The sequence below is a fragment of the Mesoplodon densirostris genome, chromosome 16 (genome assembly GCF_025265405.1).
Source record: "Mesoplodon densirostris isolate mMesDen1 chromosome 16, mMesDen1 primary haplotype, whole genome shotgun sequence".
Taxonomy (NCBI): domain Eukaryota; kingdom Metazoa; phylum Chordata; class Mammalia; order Artiodactyla; family Ziphiidae; genus Mesoplodon; species Mesoplodon densirostris.
The window spans coordinates 35,391,673-35,419,198 of record NC_082676.1 but is presented as its reverse complement, the minus strand read 5'-3'; the positions used below and the strand labels follow the sequence as shown (position 1 = coordinate 35,419,198).

The 27,526-nt window shown below is 40.7% G+C and overlaps 1 protein-coding gene across 5 annotated transcripts; it reads left to right on the top strand.

Annotated features, from left to right (window-relative positions):
* The first annotated feature begins 34 nt into the window (after positions 1-34).
* On the top strand, positions 35-27,526 carry ZCWPW1 (zinc finger CW-type and PWWP domain containing 1). 5 transcript variants are annotated; one of them, XM_060120536.1, is made up of 18 exons: positions 35-162; positions 2,540-2,645; positions 6,123-6,180; positions 6,984-7,237; positions 7,724-7,802; positions 8,927-9,017; positions 9,314-9,471; positions 9,682-9,804; positions 16,340-16,456; positions 17,191-17,311; positions 17,935-18,010; positions 18,402-18,506; positions 19,439-19,522; positions 20,125-20,191; positions 20,604-20,701; positions 25,620-25,680; positions 26,379-26,513; positions 27,072-27,526. In XM_060120536.1, exons 3-18 carry the CDS (start codon positions 6,153-6,155, stop codon positions 27,389-27,391), a joined length of 1,917 nt encoding a protein of 638 aa, XP_059976519.1. In that variant the 5' UTR covers positions 35-162; positions 2,540-2,645; positions 6,123-6,152; the 3' UTR covers positions 27,392-27,526. The 5 variants fall into 5 exon arrangements, with proteins under 5 accessions (XP_059976519.1, XP_059976520.1, XP_059976518.1 ...); XM_060120537.1 differs by having other exon boundaries at positions 2,537-2,645; positions 9,685-9,804; XM_060120535.1 differs by having other exon boundaries at positions 2,537-2,645.

Sequence of the window (27,526 nt, the reverse complement as noted above, 5' to 3'; positions counted from 1 at the left end):
GCCCTGCGAGCAGGCCGCCGGTGGGGGTGGAGGTGGAGCTTGTGCGCGGCCTCGCGCCTTTCTCTGGTGGCGGGAAAGCTGGCTCGAGGTTCGAGGGGGCTCGGAGAATCTCTGCATTAGCCCATTTTGCTCCTCGCGCTTAGGTTCTCATCTTTCCAGAAGGTAGCTGGTGCTTCTCCGCTTGCAGCTGAAGGTGCTAGGCGTGGCCAATCCTGGCACCTGTCGCCTGAGAAGTTTTCTCTTCAGGGTGCCGTCCAACTCTTAACCCCTGTCCTCAGAATCTCTAACCGTAAACTTACTCCCAACAAACAAACAAAAGTAACTCAATATCACGGCGGGCGACGACGGACCTGAGCGAGAATGCGGATCCTGGTGCCTCCGCGGGTTGGGGGTGGGAGCTGAGGGGAAATTCTCTCATGGTGGGGGAGTTGTTCATGGGGAAGAGAGGCTAGAAAGCCACTGTTTTACCCTTTGAGGGGAGTCAAGGACTTTTGGCTCTGTGGTACCTCCGGTCTTAAATGCAATTCTTAAGACAGAATTGGTGAGGGAAGAGAGAGGGAAAAATGTGGGTCCGTCAAAGTTCTTCCCTCTGGTTTATAAGGTGGAATCAGGCCTTTTATTCTAAACATCACCTTGGTGCTCTGTGAGGCAAAATGCTGCCGGAGTCTGGGAGTCCACGGGCATGACCCCTTTAAGCGAAAACAACACAAAAAGGCTAGTTTGAGGTCGGCAATAGTTTGGGGCAAGTATGGAAGCTTTTCGGGAGTTAGATAGCAAGGGTCTGAACCAGGATCAGGGTCCTAAAGAAAGAGTCTGTTCTGGTGATAAGTGCCCGTATCTCTGTGCTTCCTTGCACTCTCTGAGCCGAGAAGCTTTAGTCACCGTTAATTTATTTATAAGATTATGGAAAAGGTTTAGTTCAGGTAGTTAGGAGAGTAAAAGTCTTGTTAGGTAGTCTGCTATGGGCAGTAAGCGTAGCGGGGATCATTTTTTCCTTCTGTCTTGTTAAACGTTTTAAATCGTGCTTGCTGAGTGCACATTAGAGAAAGAAGGAAGAAAGAGACAGGAAGGAAAGAAGAGAGAAAGAGAAAAAAACCTCTTACGGGGGAATGATAATGAGCAGGGATCTACATACCGTTGGACATTAAGACAAAAAGAAAGCAAACTCCAGCTTAAAGGATATTTAAAATATAGTCTTTATTTATTTATTTAAGAGTTATGTTTTATCTGGTGGCCATACTGAGGACTTCAAGCCTGGGAGGCAGCATCTCAAGTAAACCTGAGAAAACTGCTCCCAAAATATAGTCTTTATTTATTTATTTTACAATATATATTTACTTATTTTTGTTTGTGTCTAACTACTCCCACTAGAATGTCAGCTCAGTGAGAACAGAAACTCGATCTTTCTTGTTCTCTGCTCAAAATATAGTCTTTTTTTTTTTTTCAAAATATAGTCTTTAAATACAGTTTTTTGAGGCTCACGGAGTCTGTGTGTTAGAGGACAATTCTAAAGGGTTTCTTTTGTTCTTTTAGACCAAGGATTCCAGGGACAATATAAAGAGGGAATAATTGGATACTTAAGAGGGGAGAAATTTGTGAACATATTCTAAATGGGGGGAAGGGGGAGGAGGATTAATGCTTTTTGAAAAATATTGACAAGACTGAATTTATTTAGCTAGATCAATTCTCAAACATTTTGGTCTCAGAATCCTTTTATACTCTTAAAAATTATGAAGGATTCCAAAGATTGGTTTATATCTATTTATGGATCTATTGATACTAGTATATTAGAAATTAAACTGAGAAAAAAATTAAACATTTATTTATTAATTTTAAAATAACGATAATGAACCCATTACATAATGTTAACGTAGATAATATTTTAATGAAAAATATATTTTCCTAAATGAGAGAAAATTTAGTATGAAGAATGGTGTTTTACATTTCTGCAAATCTCTTTCATGTCTGGCTTAATAGAAAACAGCTGGATTTTCATCTGTTTCTGAATTCAATCTGTTATGATATCTTGTTTTGGTTGAAGAGTATGAGAAAACCCAGCCTAACACAGATAAGTAGTTGAAAAAGGGAGGGGGCCCTCAGGGGTCTTTGGATCACACTTTGAGATCTGCTGAGCTAGGTGATTTCATTCTATAATCAGTGTCATGATTTTTAGTGTTCTAAATGAAAGAAAACTATTTTTTGGAACAGCTCATTCACCTTCCCTTGGTTCCCTTTATTATTTCTAAGTTATTTCCCCCTTCTTATTCACCCTTCTTTCTTATGTTAGTTCAGTAGTTAGGATCTGGTTATGGAACTTTCTGTTACTTTCACACTTAAAGCTTTATTGGATTTTTTTGTCTCTCTTTTTTCATCTAAGGTCAGAAAAAAGAAATTAAAACCTCAAATGTTATTCCTGGGTCTAGAGCCCCAATTCCTGGGTCTAGAGCTCCCAGTCATTTCATAGCTGGCCAGGTGAAAGTTGGTGGTATTTTGTATATTTATTAACTTCCTTAAAATTGTTTTTCTCTCTCTGAAGTAGATTTCAACATTCGTTATTGTGGAAGAAAATACTTCGCCTGAAACAGAGGAGCAGAGACTTGACTTGTCAGACGGTGACTACAGATTTTCCCTTCTCTATTGATCAGGTTAGAGATTTTATTTAAAAGTAATGTTCTTCATCACACGCTCACTGTAGATTAAGGAAAACCAGTATTCATTGCTGCTTGTATATTTACTACATCTTATTAACTCAACAATGATCCACAATTGTATCTAGTTGGTTGGGGCTCCAGTAACACACTTTTGCCTAGAGAGGTCAGTATAGGTTTAGATAACGATTTGAACCTAAATATTGGAAAAATTTAGCCTTTTTAAGTTGATTAAAATACTCTTTTTATTTTAAAAATAGAGTTTTAAAAAATCACTTTGAAATGGTGGTATATGTATAAAATGCTAGGGTTACACAAGAGGGTACAGTAGAGAGCTCATTTCCACCCCCAGCCACCCGTTTCCACTCTGCTGAGACACTTTTGTCAGTTTCTTGTGTATTCTTCCAGAGATAGTTTACGGATACACAAGCATCTTATATAGATGAACATTTAAAAAAATCAAATTTTGTCATCTCAGGTACACTAATTTTCATTTTGTTTTTCTCATTTCGTATAGTTTTATAATTCTGATTGTCTTCATAGGGACTTCTCAGGATCATTTTTGGAATTCTAGAGTCTGGGAGAAGATATGTTTGTTATTTATTATTATTATTCCTTTTGCAGCCTAATTTTATCCAGTTTCCAGCTTCTATTTAGGATTGTCGTAAAGAAGGGACCAATTTGCTGCAGTGATTCTCCCCCAGTGTCCCACTTGCTTTTTTTCCAGTGTCAAATAAGTTTGGGAGTTGGTGGTGAAAAGTTAAGATGGAAACAATGATAAAATGTGCTCCTTAATATATAAGAAAAGTGGTTACTGCAGAATAGCGCATATCAATTATTTGCATTTATGGAATGAAGAAAAGGAACAGAAAAATACCAAGAAGAAAAAATTAAAAATACTTTATATTCAGCCATGCTGTGGCCACACTAAGTCAAGTCGCCAGTACCTTTTGAATTCATCTTGGGATCTGGAGGGAGGAATTCTACACCCTGAACAACTGAGTGTTTAGCTTGGCCATTTGAGGGTCGTAAAATATTCAGCCCCTTTAGAGGGAAGACTGTATGAACCCAAAGATCCATTTTATGCTGCTTTTGGATCTCTTTATAGTGGGAGATGGCAGAGTTGGAAGATTGAGTTTCAGGTCCAGGGCCTTCAAAGCACTCAAAACCAACAGCCAGAAATAAGATCACTGAGAAGAACAGACATATTATTAGAATTTAGAAGCCAAAACTTGGGTTCATCTTGACTCTACCATGTATTAACACTGAGGTTTTGGGCAAACCACAGCTGGGTAGAAATAATATTAATGGTGGAAAGTGAAAACTGGAAAAATGTACAAGTTCTTGGAACATCACAAGATGAATCTTGGCCCTGTGCTGGATCACAGATGACTTATAGCTGTGTAGTGATGTTAACCTCTTCAGCCTGTAGTGTGGCTGGAGGCCCCCCACTCCCATCCCACAGTTGTATATGGATGTGGGCAGCCTGGTCCTTTTACCCTAGAGTACCTAGAAATATTTTCTGTGTTTCAATGTGTACTTTTAATGTATGCTTTACATGTGTGCTGTGATACTAAAATTATTGTGAAGCACTGAACTACTGAACTAGACGATTGGGATGTAGTGTAGCACAATTCATAACACAAACTTATAAATCAGACAGATTCTAATCCTGATTTTTACCACTTTATCGATTACTTAATGTCTCTAAATCCCTCTAAGCCTCAATTTCCCCAAATGTAAAATGGTATCAATTTCATAGATTTATTGGGAGAATTAAATGAGATGACATATTCAAAGATTATAGTGAGTGCTCAATAAGTGTTATTCATTATTATTAGTCACAACTTTGGTAGAAATAATGAAGCATGCTGATATTGTGTAGAACATCTGTGAGTAGATAGCTACAGATAAACTATGGATATAGAGTGAATATGCTAGATTCTTATTACTAGCTTCTCTGGGGACCTCTGCTGATTACTAATTATTTCTGAGCCATGAATAGAAATTGCGAGAATCCAGCACATTCGGAAATTTATTAGACTAGAAGATCTAGGTAAAGGGAAGATATACATTATAGTGATGTTAATAAAGGGGGTTCTCTATGCATAGGGATGTCTGAATTAGGTAGGAGAATTTATAGGTTATTTGTGTTTTAAGTATTTAGGAGAACCTTGTGAAATGAGGTTATCCCTCTGAAGAAAACTCTCACTGTTTAACTCCCAGGACTGTCCACACCCTACTACCACTACTCTGCTACTATTTATACTTCTGGCTGTTAAAAACGTGTCTTGCTTTAATAAGAGGCACCAAGTGGGGTTGCTTATGCTAAGCCCCAAGTCACTAAACCAAGACAACTTAATTACAATGTTAGGTCTCCCAGAAATGGAATCTTAAACCAGTCAGTCAGGAATTGCCTGATCAGCACTAGTTGAGTAATCTGCCTGATAGACTCCAGTAGTCCCTTAAAGGAAAGTAACCTTGTATGACCAACATGCTTTTTTTTTTTTTTTTTCCTAGTATTACTTCCTTGTTCCTGCCCCCTTCTGCCTGTAAAAGTCTTTAATTTTGTATAGCTCCTTGGAACTCCTGTCTATCTGGTAGATTAGATGCTGCCCAATTCATGAATTGTTGAATAAAGCCAATAAGATCCTCAAAATTTACTCAGTTGAATTTTTTTTTAATTTATTTATTTTTGGTTGCATTGGGTCTTTGTCGCTGCACGCGGGCTTTCTCTAGTTGCGATGAGCGGGGGCTACTCTTTGTTGCGTTGTGTGGGCTTCTCACTGCGGTGGCTTCTCTTGTTGCCGAGCACGGGTTGTAGGTGCGCGGGCTCAGTAGTTGTGGCATGCAGGCTCTAGAGCACAGGCTCAGTAGTTGTGGTGCACGGGCTTAGTTGCTCCGCGGCATGTGGGATCTTCCCTCACCAGGGCTCGAACCCGTGTCCCCTGCATGAGCAGGCGGGTTCTTAACCACCGTGCCACCAGGGAAGCCCCTGAATTTTGTTTTTTAACAAATCACTACCACTATCATTTCTACCTACTTACAAGTGCCTACCTCATGTTGCACATGGTTCTAGGCACTTAAAACACTAAGGATTGTTGCTGATCTTTAAAACAGCAACTTTTATTATCCTCCAGCATGTATTGGCACTGCTGAGGAGTAGAATTGTAGTCAAGAAGGCAGAAAATGTGGTTCAAGTGTCCCAGGCAAAGAGACCCTGAACCCAAGAAGACAAGGAGAGGAGAAAGTTTAAAATCATGTTCGATCAGCACTGTATAGCACAGGGAACTATATTCAGTATCCTGTGATAAACCATAATGGTGAAGAGTATGAAAAAGAATATATATAAGTTAAACTGAATCACTTTGCTGTGCAGCAGAAATTAACAGAACGTTGTAAATCAACTAGGCTTCAATAAAATTTGAAAAATCATGTTCAGAGTAATAGCAGTTCATTTCTTTTTTCTAACAGGCATAAAGAAAAGTGTAGCTTCTGAGCTGAATGATGACAACCTTGCAGAGTAAAGAAAGTGAGTCAAGAGTCACTTTCCTCTTCTTTCTCAGCCCTTGGTCATTTGGACACCTTTCCCCCCAAAGGGAAACTCAATTCACATGTATTTCATGTCCACTTTGTTAAAGTTACTACTTTTCTAGACACTTTGAGTGAAATATATTTGACTTACAAACAGTCTTATTCAAGAAATGTATGAACTCGTAGGGAGAGAAGAGACATTTAGATATTTAAAACATAAATTTGAATGTGGTAAATGCCACAGGACAGGTACAAAGTATTATGGAAGCTCAGAAGAAAGATACATTACTTATACCTGGGAGGATCAGTACAATTTTCATTGCATCGTTTGTAGATTTTGACAAGGTTTTTAAAAATTTCTCTAATTTCCCCTAAAATTTTGTGCAAAGTTAAAACAAGCAAATTAAAAAAAATTTCACATTTGAATAATTCAGTTTCCTGCATACTTATATTTATCACCTTTGACTTACTCAGTAGTTCTTAAACCTGGTAGTGCATCAGAATCATCTAGATAGCCTCGTAAAATTACAGATTCTTGGGCCTCACTTCAAACTACTTCATCAGAATCTTAGGGCAGGGATGGGGGGGGCTGGGAGGGTTGGGGAAGGAAGGCCTAGGAATCTGAATTTGTTGAATAATAATTTATTATTTTTTCATATTATAATATTTCATATTATAATATTGTTATTAATATTTCATATCCAGATAATTCTGATATGGTCAATCAATGGCAGTGCTTGGCAATTTCTGTGTTAGATTCTATATTTCATAAATTCCATTTGATGATCAAATTTCTTTCAGTATGCGGGAAGGGACCAAAGAAAACCTTTGCCCCACCTGCACAAAAACTGCATAGCCTGATGCCCTATAACCTTAACTCATCGAAGGAGGAGATCCCGGGAATCAGTTCCCCAGAGGCAGAGACAAGGCCAAGCCTGCTAAAGGCCAGGTTAGAGAAGAAGAAGGAGAAAACAACCAAAGAGAATGGTACAGGCAGTGGCCAGGAGATAAAAGGAAAGGCTCAAGACAACAAGAAAGCAGAGAAGAAAGAAAAGGTAAAAATCACAATGATGGGCTCTAGTGGGACAGTTTCTCCTAGTCACCCAGCCTGGGCAGACAGGATCTTTTCATTTCAGAAGACATTTAAATATTTATAACATAAATTTGAATGTGGTAAATCCCACAGGGAAAATTCATCCTGTAGTTTCAGTTTTTGATTTCTTTTTGGGGCTTCTATTTTCTTCTTTAAGAGGTAAAAAGTGTTTTGATGAAAGCGTTTAGCAGGGCGTACTGGGCAGGGAGGGGCTGAGGTGGGATGGAAGTGAGAGTAGAGGTAGACAGAAATTTTATAAACTTTTTCCTTTTCTTTGACTCCTTTACTCCCAGGAGATCTGGGATAGAATTTATGGAATCCTTAGGTTGAATTTATGCTCTCAGTCTTGTGAACTTACTGCCTCATCTAAAGGAGGCTTCCTTGACTAGTCACAGAGGAGGACTGGGGAAAGATGAGCAGTTTTTCTCCCCTACCCTTCTCTCTGCAGGGAAAATCAACTCTTACCAATACAGAATTTGAGGAGATTGTCCAGATTGTGCTACAGAAGTCCCTCCAGGAGTGCTTGGGTATGGCTTATAGTGGGAGAAAAAGAGTTTCAGTTTGGCAAAGAAACTGTTATCTGAGGGGTAGAGTAAGTCGATAGCTTCTCTCCTTCCCTCCATCTTTCTAAGTAAGGAAATATTAGATGAGACTTTGAAATATTTTTAAATACTTCATCTTCTATCAACAGGACTATAGCTAAACCACCTTAGACAGAGGGTACAGACTTTTAGAAAAGTAGATTACATTGACTTCAGAATATAAAAATAGTCTTATCTAGATTTTTTAAATGTAATTTAAATTTATTTCTATATGTTTACAATCTTCATAGAAAAGATAAATTATTTTTCCCAGATTTGAAGAACTTAGTCTCCATCTACCCTTGTATATTTCTGTTTCTAATACTGCTCTAACATATGCTCAGGAATTTGATTTTAGAAAAAGGAACTCTATAGCATAAGTCATGAGGCCTTCTCCATAAGGTCATGAGGCTAAGGACAGTGGTTTGACATTTTCAGCTATTCCTAGGTATACTTCCATTCCTAGAGAAAGTTTGAGGAACAAATGATATAAAACATGGTACATAAAATTTCTGTTATGTACACAAAATAAAATTAACATTACCTGGCTATCCTAGAATAGGCAAATCAATCTGGAAAGGCTTGCAGAAGGATACAGATTTGTAGTTTTTCCTGAGAATTAGAAAACTTGAAAGTTGGAACTTCCCTGGTAGCACAGTGGTTGAGACTCCACGCTCCCAATGCAGGAGGCCCGGGTTTGATCCCTGGTTGGGGAACTAGATCCCGCATGCATGCCGCAACTAAGAGTTCGCATGCCACAACTAAGGAGCCGGTGAGCTGCAACTAAGTAAACTGTGAGCCACAGCTGAGGACCCCGCCTGCCGTAACTGAGACCTAGTACAACCAAATAAATAAATAAATAAATAAATAAATATGTAAAACAAACAAACAAACTTGAAAGTTCTGTGGTGTGGCAAAAGTCCAAAGGTAAGCTCTTCCAGGCAACTGATGGGAGATATTTTAATGAAAGTTTACAGTTTGGAAATAATGGAGTAGTTGTTTTCTTTAATTGCTTCTCTGCTTATAGTATTTTGTTTTGGGAGGGATGGAATCTAGCCTTGATTTTGCAGAGACTTCCTGTGCCCAGCCTACAAGATGTACCCAGTTAGACAAGGAGCCAGGAATTGCTTCTTCTACTACTACTAATAATAATGCTGATGGGTAAGTTTATCCCAGTGAGGTGAGTTGATCACAGGGTAGGCTTAATATTGATAAATGGTTATCCATCTATCTATCTATCTAGTCATTTTTCATATCTCTATAGCTTTCTCTTATCTCAGGAAAGATACTTGAGTTGAGTTGGGAAAAACAGGCCAATAGATGGATCAAATGACCTCAGGAGGCCATAGAGAGCTTACAATTCTTCTGTCCTCCTAACTTTTATCCTTGGGTTTTTTCAAAAGAGGGGTACTACAAATTGCCCCTTTATACCTTTTAATTAAAAATCTTATTTGCAGAGAGAGGGTGGTGGTACCGCATATTCTAGAGATTTCAGCCTCTCAGGAAGGTGGAGTAATCCCTGAGATAAAGACATCTAAGCCAGGCCAGCCAGATCCTGCACCTTCTGAGAAGAAATTCAATAAACTCTCCTTAAGCAAAAGAAAGAAGGCCGCTCGTAAGTATAGTCAGATACACTTTGACACCTGGCTCAAGCACTTACTCCATGAAATTAGGGAATTGGACAGTGGGCATACTGAGAATTTTCAGCCCAAGACTTGAAACTATTGAGCTATGATTCTTCTTCCTTCTTTAACTGGCCTTTACTATCTACAAAGATTCTCTTCCTCATTTCCCTACCCTACAATGTTTTCTTTTATCTTCCCAGAAGGTGAGAAAATGGAGAAAGCCCAAAGTGGACATGAGCACAGGCAGAAAGACCAACTGAAGAAAACAGTTCAGGATCATTCTCAGATCAGGGACCAACAAAAGGGAGAGGGAAGTGGTTTTGGTGAGTTCAGCCATGGTTTGAAAAACCTACCTTGGGCTTGAAAATTGGAGGTGGACGAGAGAGGTAAGGGTTAGGATGTTAGAGGAAATTCTGCAAAGACTATAATTTATCACTCACAGCTGCTTGTTAGAGGATATGGTGCTGAGGAAGAGAGAGGACTATTTCATTCATTCAGTTATTAACTCATATAATCCACAGGTGTTTGGTGCTTGCTAAATTCTAGGCATTTTAGGAGGTACTGAGTAAATGCAGAGGAAACAAATATAAACCTGTCGTGCGAGAGAAGCTTGTGAGGAAGGCCAACAAGAAAGCTACAAATTGGGAGTAGTCCTGGAAAAGTTTCCAAGAAAAAGATATCACTTGAACCAGATCTTGAAGTATAATTTAGTCAGACGAACTAAGGTGGGAGTGGGGGTCAGAGTGATAATTATTGGCAGAGTAATGGAGGAGGGCTAATGTTTGTAGCTTTTGGGTATTTTGGGGGTAGGGGGTTGTAGGGATGGGGGAGATAAGGCTAGAGGCAAGTAAGAGCCAGATCTTAAAGGACCTTACAAGTCAGGCTAAGGAAGTTGGATTTTATTTTAAAAGTAAAGAGGAACGATTGACATTAAGTAGGCAAAACTTGATAAGATTTGCATTTTAGAAAGCTTGCTCTGGCACTAGCATGGAAGATGGATTGGCAGGAGAAAGACTAGACCCATAGAAATAATTATCCAGGCAAGGAAGACAGACAATAGCAGTGAAGAGGAAGAGACAAAATTGAGATCTTTAGGACGCAAGATCAATATGATATGACTGCTCCTGGATATGAGAGCTGAGGAAGAGTGAGGCCTCTAGGATGGTCCTGTTTTCCAGCATGAGTGACTGAGTGGATGAAGAATCATTATCTGAAGTGGAAAATATAGAAGAAAGAGCAAGTTGAAGATGATGGATTGAGCTTTGCCTGAGTTAGGGGGTCTGTGATGAGATTTAGAGCTCAAGAAAGGGGTCTGGGCTTTTGGAGATACAGATTCGGGAGTCATCTGCATCAATAGGAATAGATGAAATTTTCCAAGAAGAGGGCGTAGAGTGAAAAGGGAACATTGGATAAAAACCCTGGGGGAGCATAATGTTTAGGGTTGAGCAGAGGAAGAGCTACCCAGGGAGGAAGCTAAGAAGAACTAAGAGAAAGCTCAGAAAGGTAGGAGGAAAACTAGGAGAGTGTGGTATCACAGATTCCAGGGGAGGAGAGAATGTCAAGAAAGAGGGAGTGTTTCGCCATGTTAAATGCTGCTACAGAGATGATAAAAAGAATAAAGATTTGAAAATCAACAGATACCACAATTAGGAAATCATTAGTGTTGATTAGAGCAACCATAGGGGTTGGTGAGGGTGAATGGCAGGTTATTGTTGGTTGAAGAATAGATACTTTTTTCAATTAGTTTAGATGTGAAAACAAGGAGGGAAAAAATAGTAAATAAAGGGGAGTGGGTATAAAGTAGATGGAAGATTTTTCTTTCTTTTTTTTTTTTAGCTTTCTTTTAAAAGAAAGATACTTGACCTCTTTATTGTCAGCATATTTATATGCTGAGGGAAAATTGTTTATAGAGAGGGAGAGATTAAAGAAGAGAACCAGAGGGTTTATTTTGAGTCAGAAAGGACCCAGCCTTTCAGATTGGATGGAGGGAAATAAGGATGCATATAGATTTTTATTTATTCTTTTAACAATAGTTTTTAATGCCTTATATGCCAGGCATTGTGCTGGGTACTAGAAATATATTAGTGAACAAAATAGATAACCCTTGCTGTCATAGAATTTACAGTTTTAGTGTGCTAGATAGATAACAAACAAATACATTGTGTGAAATAACCTTGGTAATATTGGGAAATTTTAGTATGATAAATAAAATAGATCATACAATATATTAGTATGTTTAAAATTTTGAAAATAAGTAGTCTTAATCAGGGGGAAAACAGGCTTGCACCAAAAAAGAAAAAAACCCAAAAACCAAAAACCAGAACCCAAAGATTAAGGAACAGTGGACTAAACAGTCAGCTGGTGTCTAATAGGCAAGTTTGGATTATAGAAGAATAATATGGTTTGTACATACTGGAAAGAAAACTCTAGGAAGACTATGCAGGTACGAAACAAGGTAGTCTAGGGCAATAAACCACTCCTCATGTTGTAATGACATGGCAATCAGTATAAAGAGCTGGAGGTATAAGTCTAATTTGGGCAGTCGGGTGGTCTGGGTAGTAGTGTTCCATCTCCTGTAACTCTCAGTATTAAGGCGAGGGATAGATTTTAGACTGGGAGACAGAAGTTCACTCCTTTGGCAGTGCTTGTGAGTTGAATTGTGGTTGTAGTGACTGTGTAAACCTCTTCCTATTAATGAACCACTCTTCCTGTTTTTCACAGTTGCCAAGGAGAGGTGAGTGCTCCTGGAGCAGGAAGTAGAAAGGGAGTATCCAGTAAATAAATTTGCATTAAGTTCTGTGAAGGGAAGGAAAAGAATGTCATGAGAGGAAATGGTGGAGACCTAATTAAGATTGGGTCAGCTAGAGAAAGCATTTGTAAGGAAATAACATTTAAGCTGAAACCTGGAGCAAGACTAGAAGTTAGCCAAGTGAAGCGTAGGAGAAAGTTTTAGGTAAGGTGAAGATTGTCTTACTCCAGGTACTAAAAGAAAGCTGCTATAATTGGAATTCAGAGAGCAAGGGAAGCAAGGCTGGAAAGTGGCTCTGGATAAATGTAAGGAGGTAGGCAGTGGCTAGATCAAAGACCATGTTATGAAGTGAGAATTTTAAGTGTAGTGGGAAGCCCCTGGTGGGTTTTAACCAGGGAAGTGACACCATCAAATTGATGTTTTAAAAGGATCCCTTTGGTGATTAATTGGAGAATGGAGTATGGGGAGACAAGAGTAGACCAGCTAGGAAGTTAGTGCTAGGATTAGATATTTTGGTGGCTTGGGTGGTGAAGGAGACAAGAAGTAAATGGTTTTAAGATATGTTTTAGAGGTAAAATTATCAGAACTTGGTAATGAGCTGGATATTGGGAGGTGAGAGAGAGGAGAGGGTTTGTCAAAGATGATTGGCTTCTGGCTTGAGCAGTTATGTGAAAGGAGGTGGGAAAAAATAGTTCTGTAGGATAAGATCAAGCATTTGGGTTTGGGCCCATTAGGCCTGAGATCGTTGTGAGACATCCAGATAGAGAGATCAAAGAGCAAGATGGCTATAGGAAGCGGGAGCTCAGAACAGAGGCTGTTAGCGTACTTCTGTGTGTTGTCAGGTGTGAAAGTGGATTTCAAAGCTGAGGGAATGGATGAGCCGGCCTCAGGAGAAAGTGCAGCATGGGGAGTGAAGACCCATGATTAGGCTTTGGAACTCCAACTCAGAGATTTAGAGATTGGACAGAGAGCGAGGAGAATTCAGTAAAGGAGACTGAGGAGGGAGCTACCAGAAAGATGGGATGGGGAAGCGGGAGAATGAGGGATCACAGAACCCAAGGAAGCTAGTGTTTCAAGAATGAGCAGTCATCTCACACCGGTCAGAATGGCCATCATCAAAAAATCTAGAAACAATAAATGCTGGAGAGGGTGTGGAGAAAAGGGAATACTCTTGCACTGCTGGTGGGAATGTGAATTGGTACAGCCACTATGGAGAACAGTATGGAGGTTCCTTAAAAAATTACAAATAGAACTACCATATGACCCAGCAATCCCACTACTAGGCATATACCCTGAGAAAACCATAATTCAAAAAGAGTCATGTACCAAAATGTTCACTGCAGCTCTATTTACAATAGCCCGGAGATGGAAACAACCTAAGTGTCCATCATCGGATGAATGGATAAAGAAGATGTGGCACATATATACAATGGAATATTACTCAGCCATAAAAAGAAACAAAATTGAGCTATTTGTAATGAGGTGGATAGACCTAGAGTCTGTCATACAGAGTGAAGTAAGTCAGAACGAGAAAGACAAATACTGTATGCTAACACATATATGTGGAATTTAAGAAAAAAAATGTCATGAAGAACCTAGGGGTAAAACAGGAATAAAGGCACAGACCTACTTGAGAATGGACTTGAGGATATGGGGAGGGGGAAGGGTAAGCTGTGACAAAGCGAGAGAGAGGCATGGATATATATACACTACCAAACGTAAGGTGGATAGCTAGTGGGAAGCAGCTGCAGAGCACAGGGAGATCAGCTCAGTGCTTTGTGACCGCCTGGAGGGGTGGGATAGGGAGGGTGGGAGGGAGGGAGATGCAAGAGGGAAGGGATATGGGAACAGATATATATGTATAACTGATTCACTTTGTTATAAAGCAGAAACTAATACACCATTGTGAAGCAATTATACTCCAATAAAGTTGTAAAAAAAAAAAAAAAGAATGAGCAGTCAACCGAAATGCTCTTGACCTGTGTCTGTGACATCAGCCTTCATTATCACAGAGCCACATCGTGAGCCTCAAACACTGTTTTCAAACACCTCTTCTTTCTAAGTTGCTTGAAAGGAAACTTTAAGGAACTGTATGTCTTTAAAAACTGTCATTGGAAAGTTCATCCTAAACCATAAATATCTAGTTTTATAGCATTAGGATGATTTTCCCCCACTCATTTCCTCATTAATATTCATTATTTTTACAACCACCATTTATTTGATTCATCTCTGTTCACTTTTATGGTCCCTGGCCCTTTCCCCCACTCTTTTTTTCTAGTCTTGCCAGGTCACCTCTGTAAACATCCAAAACTATCATTGGAAACTGTCTTTTCAGACTAATATATCATTCTCAACCAGTACTTTATTCTTCAAAATAAAGTAATTGAGAAGGTGATCCATAATATGGGATATTGTGAAGGGACCCAAATGTAAGCCAACTGCTTTTCTGAGGGATGATTTTGGTGGGATGGAGGGCATTCCTTATTCAAGGTAAAATTTGACAGTGGGAGAGTGAACTTACTAGAGAAACATATTGGTTGATATTGTTAGCTGTGAATATATATAGTATACCTAGGTGGCTGGTCAGTGATTTTTCTCTAGCAATGCTCTGTCAAATGAGTATAGGCACAGAAAAAGGAGAGTGGGTTCATTCAGAATTGTGTTTGCTAGCTGGGTGGGAGGAAGGACAGAGGGAAAGGGAGTTGTTGATGTCTGCAGGAGAATCTAAGGAAACCAAACCTGCGTAAGTACAGAGTGAAGAAAAACAACCTTAATTGCTACTAGATTGAGAGAAAGGTAGGGGCCAGTGGATTGGAGATCTAGATAAACTAAAAGTTGCCACAGGGGTCTTGGAGCAAGTAAGGTGGAAGAATGGGGCATTTTTATCAGAGAGGGGTTTAGATAAGTGGTTCAGGGGAGTGCACGGTCCCTGCAGATGACTGGGTGTGGCATGCAGGGTGGGAGTGGGTTCCTGAGGTGAGGGGGTGACCGAGGTGGCATGGAGGAGAACATACGGGGTGCCTTGTGAGTTACCCCTGTGGCTGTAACGGTCATCTACGAGGGCAGGAGGTGGAGAGGAGAAGTCTGAACCAGATGACAGCATCGTGACAAGGGTGATGAGAGGGCAGTGTAGTCCCATGGCATAGACCTTGAGGGAGGAAGGGTTTTATAGGAGGGAGGATAGTAATGGTCTGCAAGTGTCAATGGGGAGTAAGGATGATGCTGACCCCACTTTCTGGCGTGGGGTATGTGAGAAGGACAGGCTCTTAGAGGGCTTCAGCAGTGGGGTGGGGTCGGGTTGGGGCAGTGTCATTAGCGCATCACCAGATTTCAGAAAGGAGGCAGAATTTCAGAGAAGAGATTGAAGACGTGGACTTTTGTTGCTGTTGTTTGGAATCCCAAAGACTATAGTGGAAGAGTCTGGGAGGGAGAGAGGAGAGGCTGTGTGGGACGTTGGGTCAACTTAGAAGATGTGGGGGTAGAGAAAGGTGGGGATGAGAGTTTGGAAGGTAGTGGATAAAAGGAGTGTTTGACCATTGAGCGCAGCCTGAAGTAAATAGTTTGAGAAACAATAGGCTTAAACCTGTCTTGGAGAGGGGTGAACTCAGGGCTGTGGGTCCCAAAGGCTGCAACTTGGTGATTTGGTGTCAGGTTAATTTGTTGAGGTTGAAACAGGAACTCTGGATGCTGTGCACAAAAGAGGTGCTGGTTAGTCCTTCAGAAGAACTTTTTAGTGACATGCCCTCAGAGAAATGAGGCACTAGCCAGAAATATGCCAGACAACTTTTTAAAGAACTGTCAATACAGGAAACACTCCTTTCTGCCTTAGGGGAGGAGAGATGATAGCGTGGTATAGGAGAAAGATTGAGATGTGAGACCTGGGCTCTAAGTTCAGCTTTGCCACCAATTTAGACTGATCTTTAGCAGTCAGTTATCTCCTCTGAGCTTTTGGTTTTACCATTTATAAGTTAGGGATTGGATGAGTTGATCTCTAAGGCTTTGTGATTCTGGCAGAGGTGGTGGTGGCAGGGAGTATATTGATTTTAATTAAATTGAAGAAGGAAGAACATATTTTTGAGTCTCTTATATCAGTTTTTTTCCTGTGACAGGTCAATGTCTAGTCTGGGTCCAGTGTTCCTTCCCAAACTGTGAGAAATGGAGGCGGCTACGTGGGAACATTGACCCCTCAGTCCTCCCAGATAATTGGTCCTGTGACCAGAATACAGGTAGAATGGAGTGGGAAATTTTTTTTTCAGTTTTTATTGTTCGTCCCTTTCTTTGCCTGCTTTCATCCTTTAGATTAAATATGACAAAAGTACAGTTAGGATTCCAGGGGTCCTTGTAGTTAGTGTTTGGGGAGAGGGGGGGATCTTGCTGTCATGTCAAGATGAATCTGGCATAAAGGGCTAGAGGAAGACACCCTGAAGAGCTATGTTGTGAGGAGAGTCCTGGGATCTAAATGTATGTTCTGAGTGAATTCCATCTTCTTCAGCATTGGTTTGAGCCTGTCAATCTGATTAGATTGTTGGTGTTGGGTTGGCAGATAAGAAGGGATATGGGATGTATGGGGAAAAGCCAGTGAGAGAGATTCAGTGTCTTAGAATTCTAGAATGTTTGAAACTACTTGAAAGAGATTATGAAGCTCTAGTCTAGCCCAACTATTTTACAGATGAGAAAACAGAATATCAGAGAAATTACCTTCATGATGTTACACTGATGCAAGCAGGGTCAGACGCGTGGGATGTAGGTAGAAGTTTGGAGTCTCTTTCTATAGAGCGTAATGAGGCAACTCTCCTACTTCTTCAGGCTCTGGCTGCATTTCCTTCATGGGTCTCCCAGGTGTCCTTTAGGTCCTACCTGCTGCATATACCAATTTCTTCTTGTCCTCTCCTCTTCCCTCATCCAGATTTTCACCTTATGAGGCTCTTTCCGTCCCTTCATTCCTCCTCTCTTTTGGCAGATTTGGAGTATAATCACTGTGATATCCCTGAGGAGACCTGGACAGGGCATGAGAGTGAAGTGGCCTATGCCTCCTACATCCCAGGATCCATCATCTGGGCCAAGCAATACGGTTACCCCTGGTAGGGTGCTATGGCAGAGTCAGAGCATCCTTCATGAACTTGGGAGTGGTAGATTCAAGCAGGGAGGGAAGGAAATGGAAGGGATTTATAATGGAAATGGTACCTGCCTTAGAAAGAGCATGGGTGAGGGAGAATATAAAGTGCTCAGCTTGGAGGCTTTGAAAGAACCTGTTTTCTAGAGGTTTCACGATGGATGTGGTATCTCCCCGGAAAAAAAAGGTTGGACAGTTCTACCCTGGATGGGTAGAAAGAGAAGAGTGGATCTAAGATTTTTTTAGACATTGGGAAATGAGAGATATACAAAGTAAAGAGAACAAGGAAGGGTGGAGTAGCTTCTTTTTTGGAGATGTCCCTAGTCAAAAGCTTTTGTTCTCAGGGTTTCCAGAAGGCCTAGAAGGATAAGGTATTTTTACTAGGAAGATTCTGAGCTTCTTTGTACATTGATGGAAGTCACTTCAATCATTTGGTAGTGACCACTGTGGAGGGTTGACAGAGGGGTCTATTCTGGGGGTCCTTTATTTGTGAAACATATTGCCCTTTTATGTACATGTATATTGATGAGTTTGTGTTCTGTTCACCTAACCCCTTCTCTTCCATTCCCTACACCCATCTGTCTTCTCCAGGTGGCCAGGCATGGTAGAATCTGATCCTGACCTGGGGGAATATTTTCTTTTTGCATCTCATCTTGATTCCCTGCCAGTGAGTTCTCCTGATTCAGGGTGGGTGGGTGCTCAGGCCAAAGTAATGAACAAATCCATCCTAACAGATGTACAGAGTTAGAAATACAGACATAGCCAGCAGACACAAGCAGAAACAGATTCTTAGCTAGAGTGACAAAAAGATATAGAAACAAATTTGTATCATTACTAGGGCATTTATGTTTTGATAAATATGCTTTGGTTAGGACTCCTGAGGTCAGGATTGAAGGACAGTGGAATAAGGTGGGATATGTGGGTCAGGTTTAAAGGAACAGAGAAGGCCCAGCCTCTCCTTCCTTGTGAATCCTCAGTTCTTCTCCTGCCTTTTCTGGCTAGAGGGCCAAAGCAAGAAGAAGGACAAGAGGCTATAACAGAACCATCTTTTATTACAGTCCAAGTACCATGTGACATTTTTTGGAGAAACAGCCTCTCGTGCTTGGATCCCAGTCAACATGCTAAAGAACTTCCAGGAGCTATCTCCGGAGTTAGCTGGAGTGGTGAGCAACCCTCAGGGGTCAGTTGTGATATAGGGAACTTGAAAAACAAAGTCCTCTCTTTATTAAACCTGATTTCTCCCAGTGGAAGCTGTGTGAGGAGAAAGTACATATCTGACCAAGTATGCAAGGGTGAGGTTATTTATGAGGTACACTTCTTTCTGCCAGGATTGCAGCAGGATAATGATTTTTCTTAGTCTCTTTCCCTGTCTGCAGATAGAGGGCCTTCCTAAAGACCATGGTTTTCTACAGTTTAGCCAAAGCAGGTGTGATAGAAATGAAGGCACAGATTAACTTAGGGTTTCTCAGTCTCGACACTTGATATTTTGGGCCACTTGACATAATTTTTTGTTGTGAGGGGATTCCTAGGCATTGTAGGAGGTTTAGCAGCACCCTTGGCATCCTACTGGCATCTAGCCAGTAGGACCCCTAACCCTAGCTATGACAGCCAAAAAATTGTCTCTAGACATTGCCGAATATATTCTGGGGGGGAAAATCTCCCCTGGTTGAGAACCACTGAATTAACTAAATAATATTTTTTCCCTATAATCAGTTTGTCTTGATGAGCCTTGCAAATGAGCAGAGGTTTAGGAGCTCAGGGACCTTAGAAAATCAGGCAGTGAGTACTAAATCAAGCAGCTGGATCTAAAGAAACTTGTGACGAGCTTAGAAGTACAGTCATCTGAACTCCTTTAATTTTACTTTTACAAATTTCCATGGGCTTTACTTTGGAGAGGACACCAAAATGTTGGTTGAAAATTTTGCTAGAAATTGATGAAAGGTTTGTTTGGGTATAAGACGGGATTGTGTCTCTGAGCTCAAAAGATTAAGAATAGGAGTATCATATCAATACCAGAAACTGGAAATAAGTGTAAAGCTAATGTCTAGTGAGTAGCAGTTTGTTGGAGTCACTTTTCTGAAATCTTTCATTTCAGAAAAATTGCAGGAATAAGGACTGCAGTCAGAAACTGGGGGCAGCCCTGATGATGGCTCAAGAGGCCGAGCAGATCAGTATTCAGGTGGGAAAGTTTAGATCATATACCTGCTTCTCTTTGGGACTTGGGACACAAAGCAAGTTATGCATTTCCTACTGTAGAAAACCTGCTGTCCTTCCCCATTACACAGTCTTAGTCCTAGAACTAGTCTTTTCTTCCCAGGCCAGCTTCCCTTGATGCCTTAAATCATCCATTCTTTTCCCTACCCTTGGACAAATGGGATCTTTTCTCAGTCCAAACAGGGACTGTTGGTAGGGGGAATCCCACCAACCTATTTAACTTCGAGTCTCAGGTATATCTACCTTATCTTCTCTCTTATGTGGAGTCAGTTTTTACCCTCAAATTCTGCTTTTGGGTGGGGTAGAGAATGACAGTGAATTTCCCCTTCCCAGTTATTAACTGAATTAAACAAACTGGAAAAAAGTTATAATAATATTGTATATTATAATATTATAACATATTATAATAGTTAAGCTCTACAAAATCTAGATAGAAAGTATGAAATTTCAAGTGAAAATGGTATGAAATATGAATACAAATTCTGTAACTAAAAACCTTGAAGACAGAGGACAAAAATAGCCCCTGGGAGAGTAGTAGATGATGCTTTTGTTTCTTGGTTCCCTCAGGAGCGGGTTAACCTGTTTGGTTTCTGGAGCCGATACAGTGGATCTGACAACAGTGGGGAAGAAAAAGGTAGGATAAGTAGGAGGTTAAAGACTAGAGAGAGAGGGAAGGGATTCCTTCATGAGGGCAGCAACTGAAGCTTTTATTTTATATCCAATATCATCAACCTAGTTCTGGATTCTATAATAGGAGGCTCTCCACGAATGCCATTGACCAAGTGTCCAGGATGGATGGATACACAGATGGGTAGAGAGAGGAATGGAGAAAAAAAGGGAGTAGGGAGGGAGGGTGCATGTTGAATAGTGACGGGACTTTGAAAAGGGTGGAACCATGATAATCTAGGATCAGATTTCGTGGAGAAAATGTGACTTGGACCTGAAAGGCAGAATTAGAAGACTGATTCTCTGGGATCAGCTCCACTAACTCATCACCTATTTTATCGGATAAATTATTTAGCCTTCCCTTCCTATTCCTGTTCTAGACGTAATGCTCTCTGGGGCTAACAGCTTAGATTCCTGCTTGGAGAGAGAAGAGGAGGAGTTAGAGTTGGAGGAAGAGGAGGAAGAACAACAGAAAAAAGTAAGATTGATCTTGGGGATTCCTTTTAGGAGATTGCTGTAAGGCATCTGGTTAGCATGGATTTATATTTTCTAAGGAACCGTCCTGTCCCTGCATCAGAGTAGCCCTGACTGGCTGGCTGGTTTTATCTCTTAGCAGGTCTTCAGGGAAGGAGAGTCTCCTCTTTCCTCAGTTATTCTCTCTAATATCTCATATCTCTAGGAACTTATCTTTTGATTATAATCTCAGTTCCTACTGTAGTTCTTTGGTTCCTACTGGAGCAATTTCAGAGAATAGCAGGTTGCTTCTCTTCACTCACCTTTCTTCCCTGTGTGAACACTTAGGATATTCATTATTTTATTTCCTTAGTCTGTTTTCAGGCATATGAAATACATATATTTTTCATATTTAAAGACTTTTTAAGAGCAATTTTATGTTCACAGGAAAACTGAGAAGAAGGTACAGAGAGTCCCTATGTACCTCCTGCCTCCACACATGTATAGCCTCCTCTGTTATCAACATCCCACCAGAGTGGTGCATTTGGTTACAGTTGATGAACCTACATTGACACATGATAATCACACAAAGTCCATAGTTTACATTAGGACTCACTCTTGGTGTTGTACATTCATTCTATGGGCCTGGACAAATGTATAATGACACATCATATCCATCATTATGGTATCATATAGATTATTTTTACTGCCCTAAAAATTTTGTGTGTTCCATTTACTCATTCCTTTCCTCCCATACCCCTCAACCACTGACAACCACTGATTTTTTTTTTACTGCCTCCATAGTTTTGCCTTCTCTGAAATACCATATAGTGGGAATCATACAGTATGTGTAACCTTTTCAGACTAGCTTCTTTCGCTTACAACTATGCATTTACTATTCCTCCATGTATTTTCATGGCTTGATAGCTCATTTATTAATTTTTTTTGGCTGAATAATATTGTATTTTTCTGGATATACCACAGTTTATTTATACATTCACGTACAGAAGGGCATCTTGGTTTCTTCCAAGTTTGAGCAATTATGGATAAAGCCACTATAACTATGGTTTTGTGGGAACATAAGTTTTTAACTCCTTTGGAGTAAATATCAGGGAGCTTAATCACTGGATTGTATGGTAAGAGTATGTTTTGTTTTGTAAGAAACCATCAAACTGTCTTCCAAAGTGGCTGTACCATTTTGCATTCTCACCAACAATAAATGAGAGTTCCTATTGCTGCACATCCTTGCTGGCATTTGGTATTGTCAGTTTTCTGGATTTTGGCCATTTTAATAGGTGTGTAGTGGTATCTTGTTGCTTTAATTTGCATTTTCCTGATGACATATGATGTGGAGCATCTTTTTATATTCTTATTGGCCATTTGTATATCTCCTTTGGTGAGATATCCATTAAGGTGTGTGGCCCATTTTTAAATTGAGTTGTTTATTTTCTTATTGTTGAGTTTTATGAGTTCTTTGTATGTTTTATTTTATTTTTTATTTTATTGAAGTATAGTTGATTTATAATATGTTAGTTTCATATGTATAGCACAGTGATTCAGTGACATGTATATATATATATTCTTTTTCAGATTCTTTTCCCTTATAGGTTATTACAAAATATTGTGATATATAGTAGGTCCTTGTTGGTTATCTATTTTATATATAGTAATGTATATATGTTAATCTCAACCTCCTAATTTATTCCTCCCCCCTTCTCCTTTGGTAACCGTAAGTTTGTTTTCTATGTCTATGGGTCTATTTTTGTAAATAAGTTCATTTGTCTTTGTTTATTTTAGATAATAGTCCTTTATCATGAGTCTTTTTTTTTGTTGCTGTTGTTTTTTGCGGTACGCGGGCCTCTCACTGTTGTGGCCTCTCCCGTTGCGGAGCACAGGCTCCGGACGCTCAGGCTCAGCAGCCATGGGTCACGGGCCTAGCCGCTCCGCGGCGTGTGGGATCTTCCTGGACTGGGGCACGAACCCGTGTCCCCTGCATCAGCAGGCGGACTCTCAACCACTGCGCCACCAGGGAAACCCTGTAATGCCCTTTTTTATCCCTGGTAACTTTACTTGCTTTGAAGTCTGCTCTGTCTGAAATTAACATATAGCTATTCCTGCTTTCTTTTGATTAGTGTTAGCATGGTATATTTTTCTGCATGCATTTACTTTTACAACCTGTATGTGTCTTTATATTTATATAAAGTGTATTTATATTTAAAGTGGGGTTCTTGTAGGGAATATATAGTTGGGTCTTGTTTTTTGATCCATTCAGGCAATCTGTGTCTTTTAATTGGTCATTTTAGACAGTCATTTAGACTGTTGATGTTCAAAGTAATTATAATACAGTTGGATTATTATCTACAATATTTGTTACTGTTTTCTATTTGTTGCCTTTGTTCTTTCTTCCTACTTTTGTCTTCCATTCTTTTTCTGCCTTTTGTGGTTTTGATTGAGCTTTTATATGATTCCATTTTCTCCCCTTCCTTAGCATATCAGGTAAGATTTTTTTTTCCTTTGGCTTCTTTCAGGACTTTAATTTTCTGTAGTTTGAAAATAATATGCGTTGGTGTGGCTGTTTGGCATTTATCCTTCTTGGTGTTCTCTGAGCTTACTGGATCTGTGGTTTGGTGTCTGACATTAATTTGGGAAATTCTCAGTCATTATTGTTTTCAATATTTCTCTTTTTCTTATCCTTCTGGTATTCCCATTACACATATCTATACATTCTGTAGTCATCCTACAATCTTTGGATATTGCATTCTTTTTTCCAGTCTTTGTTCCCTTTGATTTTCAGTTTTGAAGGTTTCTTTTGAGATATCCTCAAGTTCAGAGATTCTTTCCTCAGCTGTGACCAGTCTACCAATAAGCCCATCAAAGGCATTCTTCGTTTTAGTTACAGTGTTTTTGATCCCCAGCATTTCCTTTTGATTCTTTCTTAGGATTTCCATCTCTTTGCTGACATTGCTCATCTGTTCTTGAATGCTGTCTACTTTATCCTTTAGAGCCCTTTGCATACTAATCATATTTGCTTTAAATTTCCAATCTGATAATTCTCTAGCATGTTTGGTTTTGATACTTTAAAAAATTTATTTATTTATTTATTTTTGGCTGCGTTGAGTCTTCATTGCTGCACACGGGCTTTCTCTAGTTACAGGGAGTGGGGGCTACTCTGTTGCAGCGCACAGGCTTCTCATTGCAGTGGCTTCTCTTGTTGAGGAGCATGGGCTCTAGGTGCACGGACTTCAGTAGTTGTGGCACGCGGGCTCAGTAGTTGTGGCTTGTGGGCTCAGTAGTTGTGGCTCGTGGGCTCTAGAGCGCAGGCTCAGTAGTTGTGGCTCACGGGCTTAGTTGCTCCATAGCATGTGGGATCTTCCTGGACCAGGGCTCGAACCCGTGTCCCCTGCATTGGCAGGTGGATTCTTAACCACTGTGCCACCAAGGAAGTCCCTGGTTTTGATACTTGCTCTGTCTCTTCAGGTTGTGTTTTTGCCATTTGATATGCCTTGTAGATTTTTTCTTGATTGCCAAACATGATGTACCAGGTAAAAAGTACTGCTGTAAATATACCTTTAGTAATGTGGTGGTAAGGTGTCAGGGGAGGGGAAGTGTTCTATATCCTGTGATTGGGTCTAAGTCTATTAATGAACTTATGCCTCTGGACTGTAAACTTCACAGTGTTTCTTAGTTTTTTCCCACCCCCTTAGGTGGGACAGGGTGATTAGAGTGAGCTGAAGTTGGGTATTTCCCTACCCCCAGGACAGTTAGGCTGTGTTAACACCCTAGTAGGTTAGGCTCTGGTTAACTGGTTTCTCCTGAGGGTAGGTTTTGTTAAGAAGAACAGAATGCTCTGGTATATTTCAAAATGTTTCTTTCCCCCTCTCCCTGCTGGAAGCATGAAGGAGTTTTTCTTTGATATTTTCTGTGAGAATCTGGTTGAGCTCCTGGACGTAAAACTCACAAAAAGTCTGGAAGTCCCCCATGACTGGGTATCCCTGGAGTTTTTAACTCTCAGACTTGTCCACACTGAGCAATTCCTTTATTACTGTTGAGGTTTTCCTATCCTGACACTAGTTCTCTTGGTGGTTTCTGCTTGTGAGTGTATGTTCTGATAAGCATGGCTCCCTGTATTTGCCTGTGTATCTTCAGTTTTGAGGGCAGAGGTTTTCCCTGTGTCCTCACCATCCTTATGGATCTAAGAAGAGTTATTGGTATTTCAGTCTGTTCAGCTTTTTAGTTGTTAGAACACAGTTACAGCTTCCAAGCTCCTTGTGTGTAGATCTGGAAACTAGAAGCTCTGAAATGTAGATTTTTCACTTTCTCTTTTAATTTTTAATTTACCAGTTTTTATCATGTTTGTGGCCTAACTTTATTTCCTTCTGTTGTGCATAAAGCCTTACATTGACTAATAACAAATAGAATGGAAAGGATGAACATTTTTATCTTTGTTGTCATTTATTTATTTATTTTTAAACATTTAAAAATTTTTAATTTATTTTTGGCTGTGTTGGGTCTTTGTTGCTGCGTGGGGGCTTCTCTAGTTGTAGTGAGGGGGGCTACTCTTCATTGTGGTGCATGGGCTTCTCATTGCAGTGGCTTCCCTTGTTTCGGAGCACGGACTCTAGGCGCATGGGCTTCAGTAGTTGTGGCATGTGGGTTTTAGAGCACAGGCTCGGTAGTTGTGGCACACGGGCTTAGCTGCTCTGCATCATGTGGGATCTTCCTGGACCAGGGCTCGAACCCGTGTCCCCTGCATTGGCAGGTGGATTCTTAACCACTGCACCACCAGGGAAGTGCTGTCATTGATTTAAATTGTATCAGACTCACAGAAGCTAATTTGAACTCCCTTAAGTGCACTCATCATTTCTGTAGCATCCCACTCTATTAAATCACAATTATGTGACTTCATTTATATTTTCCTATTTTTCTCTCCTTATTTTTCTCAGGATCCAACTTTGCCTGGTCCCAAGCCAGCCAAAATTCAGACAAAAAAACCCAAGGCAAGAGGTAAGCAAGTCAGCTGGAAATGAGACATGTGCTACAGTTAAGGCAAGGCAGAAGCAGAGAGTGGGAGGGTCTGCATGTGGCTGGGCCTTACTGATGTCTCAGCTCCAGAACCTGAGGAAATGAGCAAGACTCATGCTAGGGGCTTCCCTGGTGGCACAGTGGTTGAGAGTCCGCCTGCCGATGCAGGGGACACGGGTTCGTGCCCCGGTCCGGGAAGATCCCACAAGCTGCGGAGCGGCTGGGCCCGTGAGCCATGGCCGCTGAGCCTGCGCGTCCGGAGCCTGTGCTCCGCAACGGGAAAGGCCACAACAGTGAGAGGCCCGTGTACCGGGAAAAAAAAAAAAAAAGACTCATGCTAATGTCGTCAGGGAAGCTGTAGCCTTCTCACTTCTGTGAGTTGAATTATAAAATCTTAGGTTAAAGGTGGAATGAATGTTTTAAATTCTTAGCCAAGAAGGATGACTTCTTGGAGGAGGTGGGTTCTGAGGTGAACTATAAAGAGAAGAAGACCCGGGGGGCGGGGGGGGAAAGGAAATATTTGGGGAGAAGAAAGGAACCAAGAGGACTTACTAGATTGAAAATGAGCATAAGATGCAAGGCAGAGAACAAATATGGGGAGTCTATGGACCCTAGCCATGCTGTCACTCAGTGAGAAATAAACCAATGTCCTTCACGGTTGGGGGTTGGGGGTGATGCAGGTGGAGCACATGGACGAGATGGGACCCCGCAAAGGAAGACAACGAAGAGATCTCTGGGAAATGAATCTGCAGCTCCATCTTTACCCATAATGGGAGGGGAAAAAGGGCATGGGAATTCAGAACCTGAGCAGCCAGGTAAGGCTCAAGACTTGGGGAAAACTGTGGGGAAATGAGGTTCATGTCTGCATTTTCCCTCCTTTGATCATTTTTTAACAATTTCACAGCTTTTAATTACTTAAAAAAAAAAGTTTGGCCAAAAGGGTGTCATCCAAATTGTAGAACACAGCACACACTGTAGAAACATTTGGTGGTTATTAATTGATTTGATTCAGGGACATTCAGGGATAGGAGAATGGTAAGGAGGTGGGAATTAACATTTATTGATATTTCCATGGGCCGGCTAGATAGATACTTCTATACTTGTTCCCTTTAATTCTTTCAGTATCTCTATGACTGGATATTTGCCATTTTACAGATAAAGAGACTGAGGTTTAAAGGGTTTAAAGTTTGCTCAAGACCCATGTCTAGCCTGTGGATCCAAGTCTTTCTGACTCCAAACCCCATTTTCTTTCTTTTAAGAAAGGTCATCTTTTCCAGAGATTGTTTTGGTAATAGAAATTTAGGAGTTTGACTTGTAAAAGGTGAGGACAGATGACCCAATAAATCTCTCAGTTTTATCACTTTTTCATTTAGGCCCTAAGAAAAAATTTAAAGCTCCCCAAAGCAAGGCCCCAGTAAGCAGCTCATCTGAGGAAAAAGAAGCTAGAATACTGCCAGAGGTCCTGACCCCACCAGCTCCTCCCGGGGCCTGTCCCATGGTGGGGAAAGAAGGGCCTGCACCCCAGGAGCCATGGCCTCAGGAGGCTGGAAGTGTCCTCTCTGATGATGGAGCCTCCAGTGACCTGGACCTGGACCAGCTCATGGAGGATGTTGGAGAAGAGCTGGAGCAGAGGGAGGAGCCACAGCACAGAGAGGACGCAGGGGAGCTCGCCGTGTCCTGCTGTGAGGAATAGCTGTGGCCTCGCACCTCCTTCCTGCTCTCTCATCCCTTCTGTGGGAGCAGGAGGCAGAGCCTCTCAGAGGATCCCCGAGAAGCTGATAAATGTTGGCGTTGTTCATTGGCTGTGAGGTTGTTGGCTAAAGTCAGA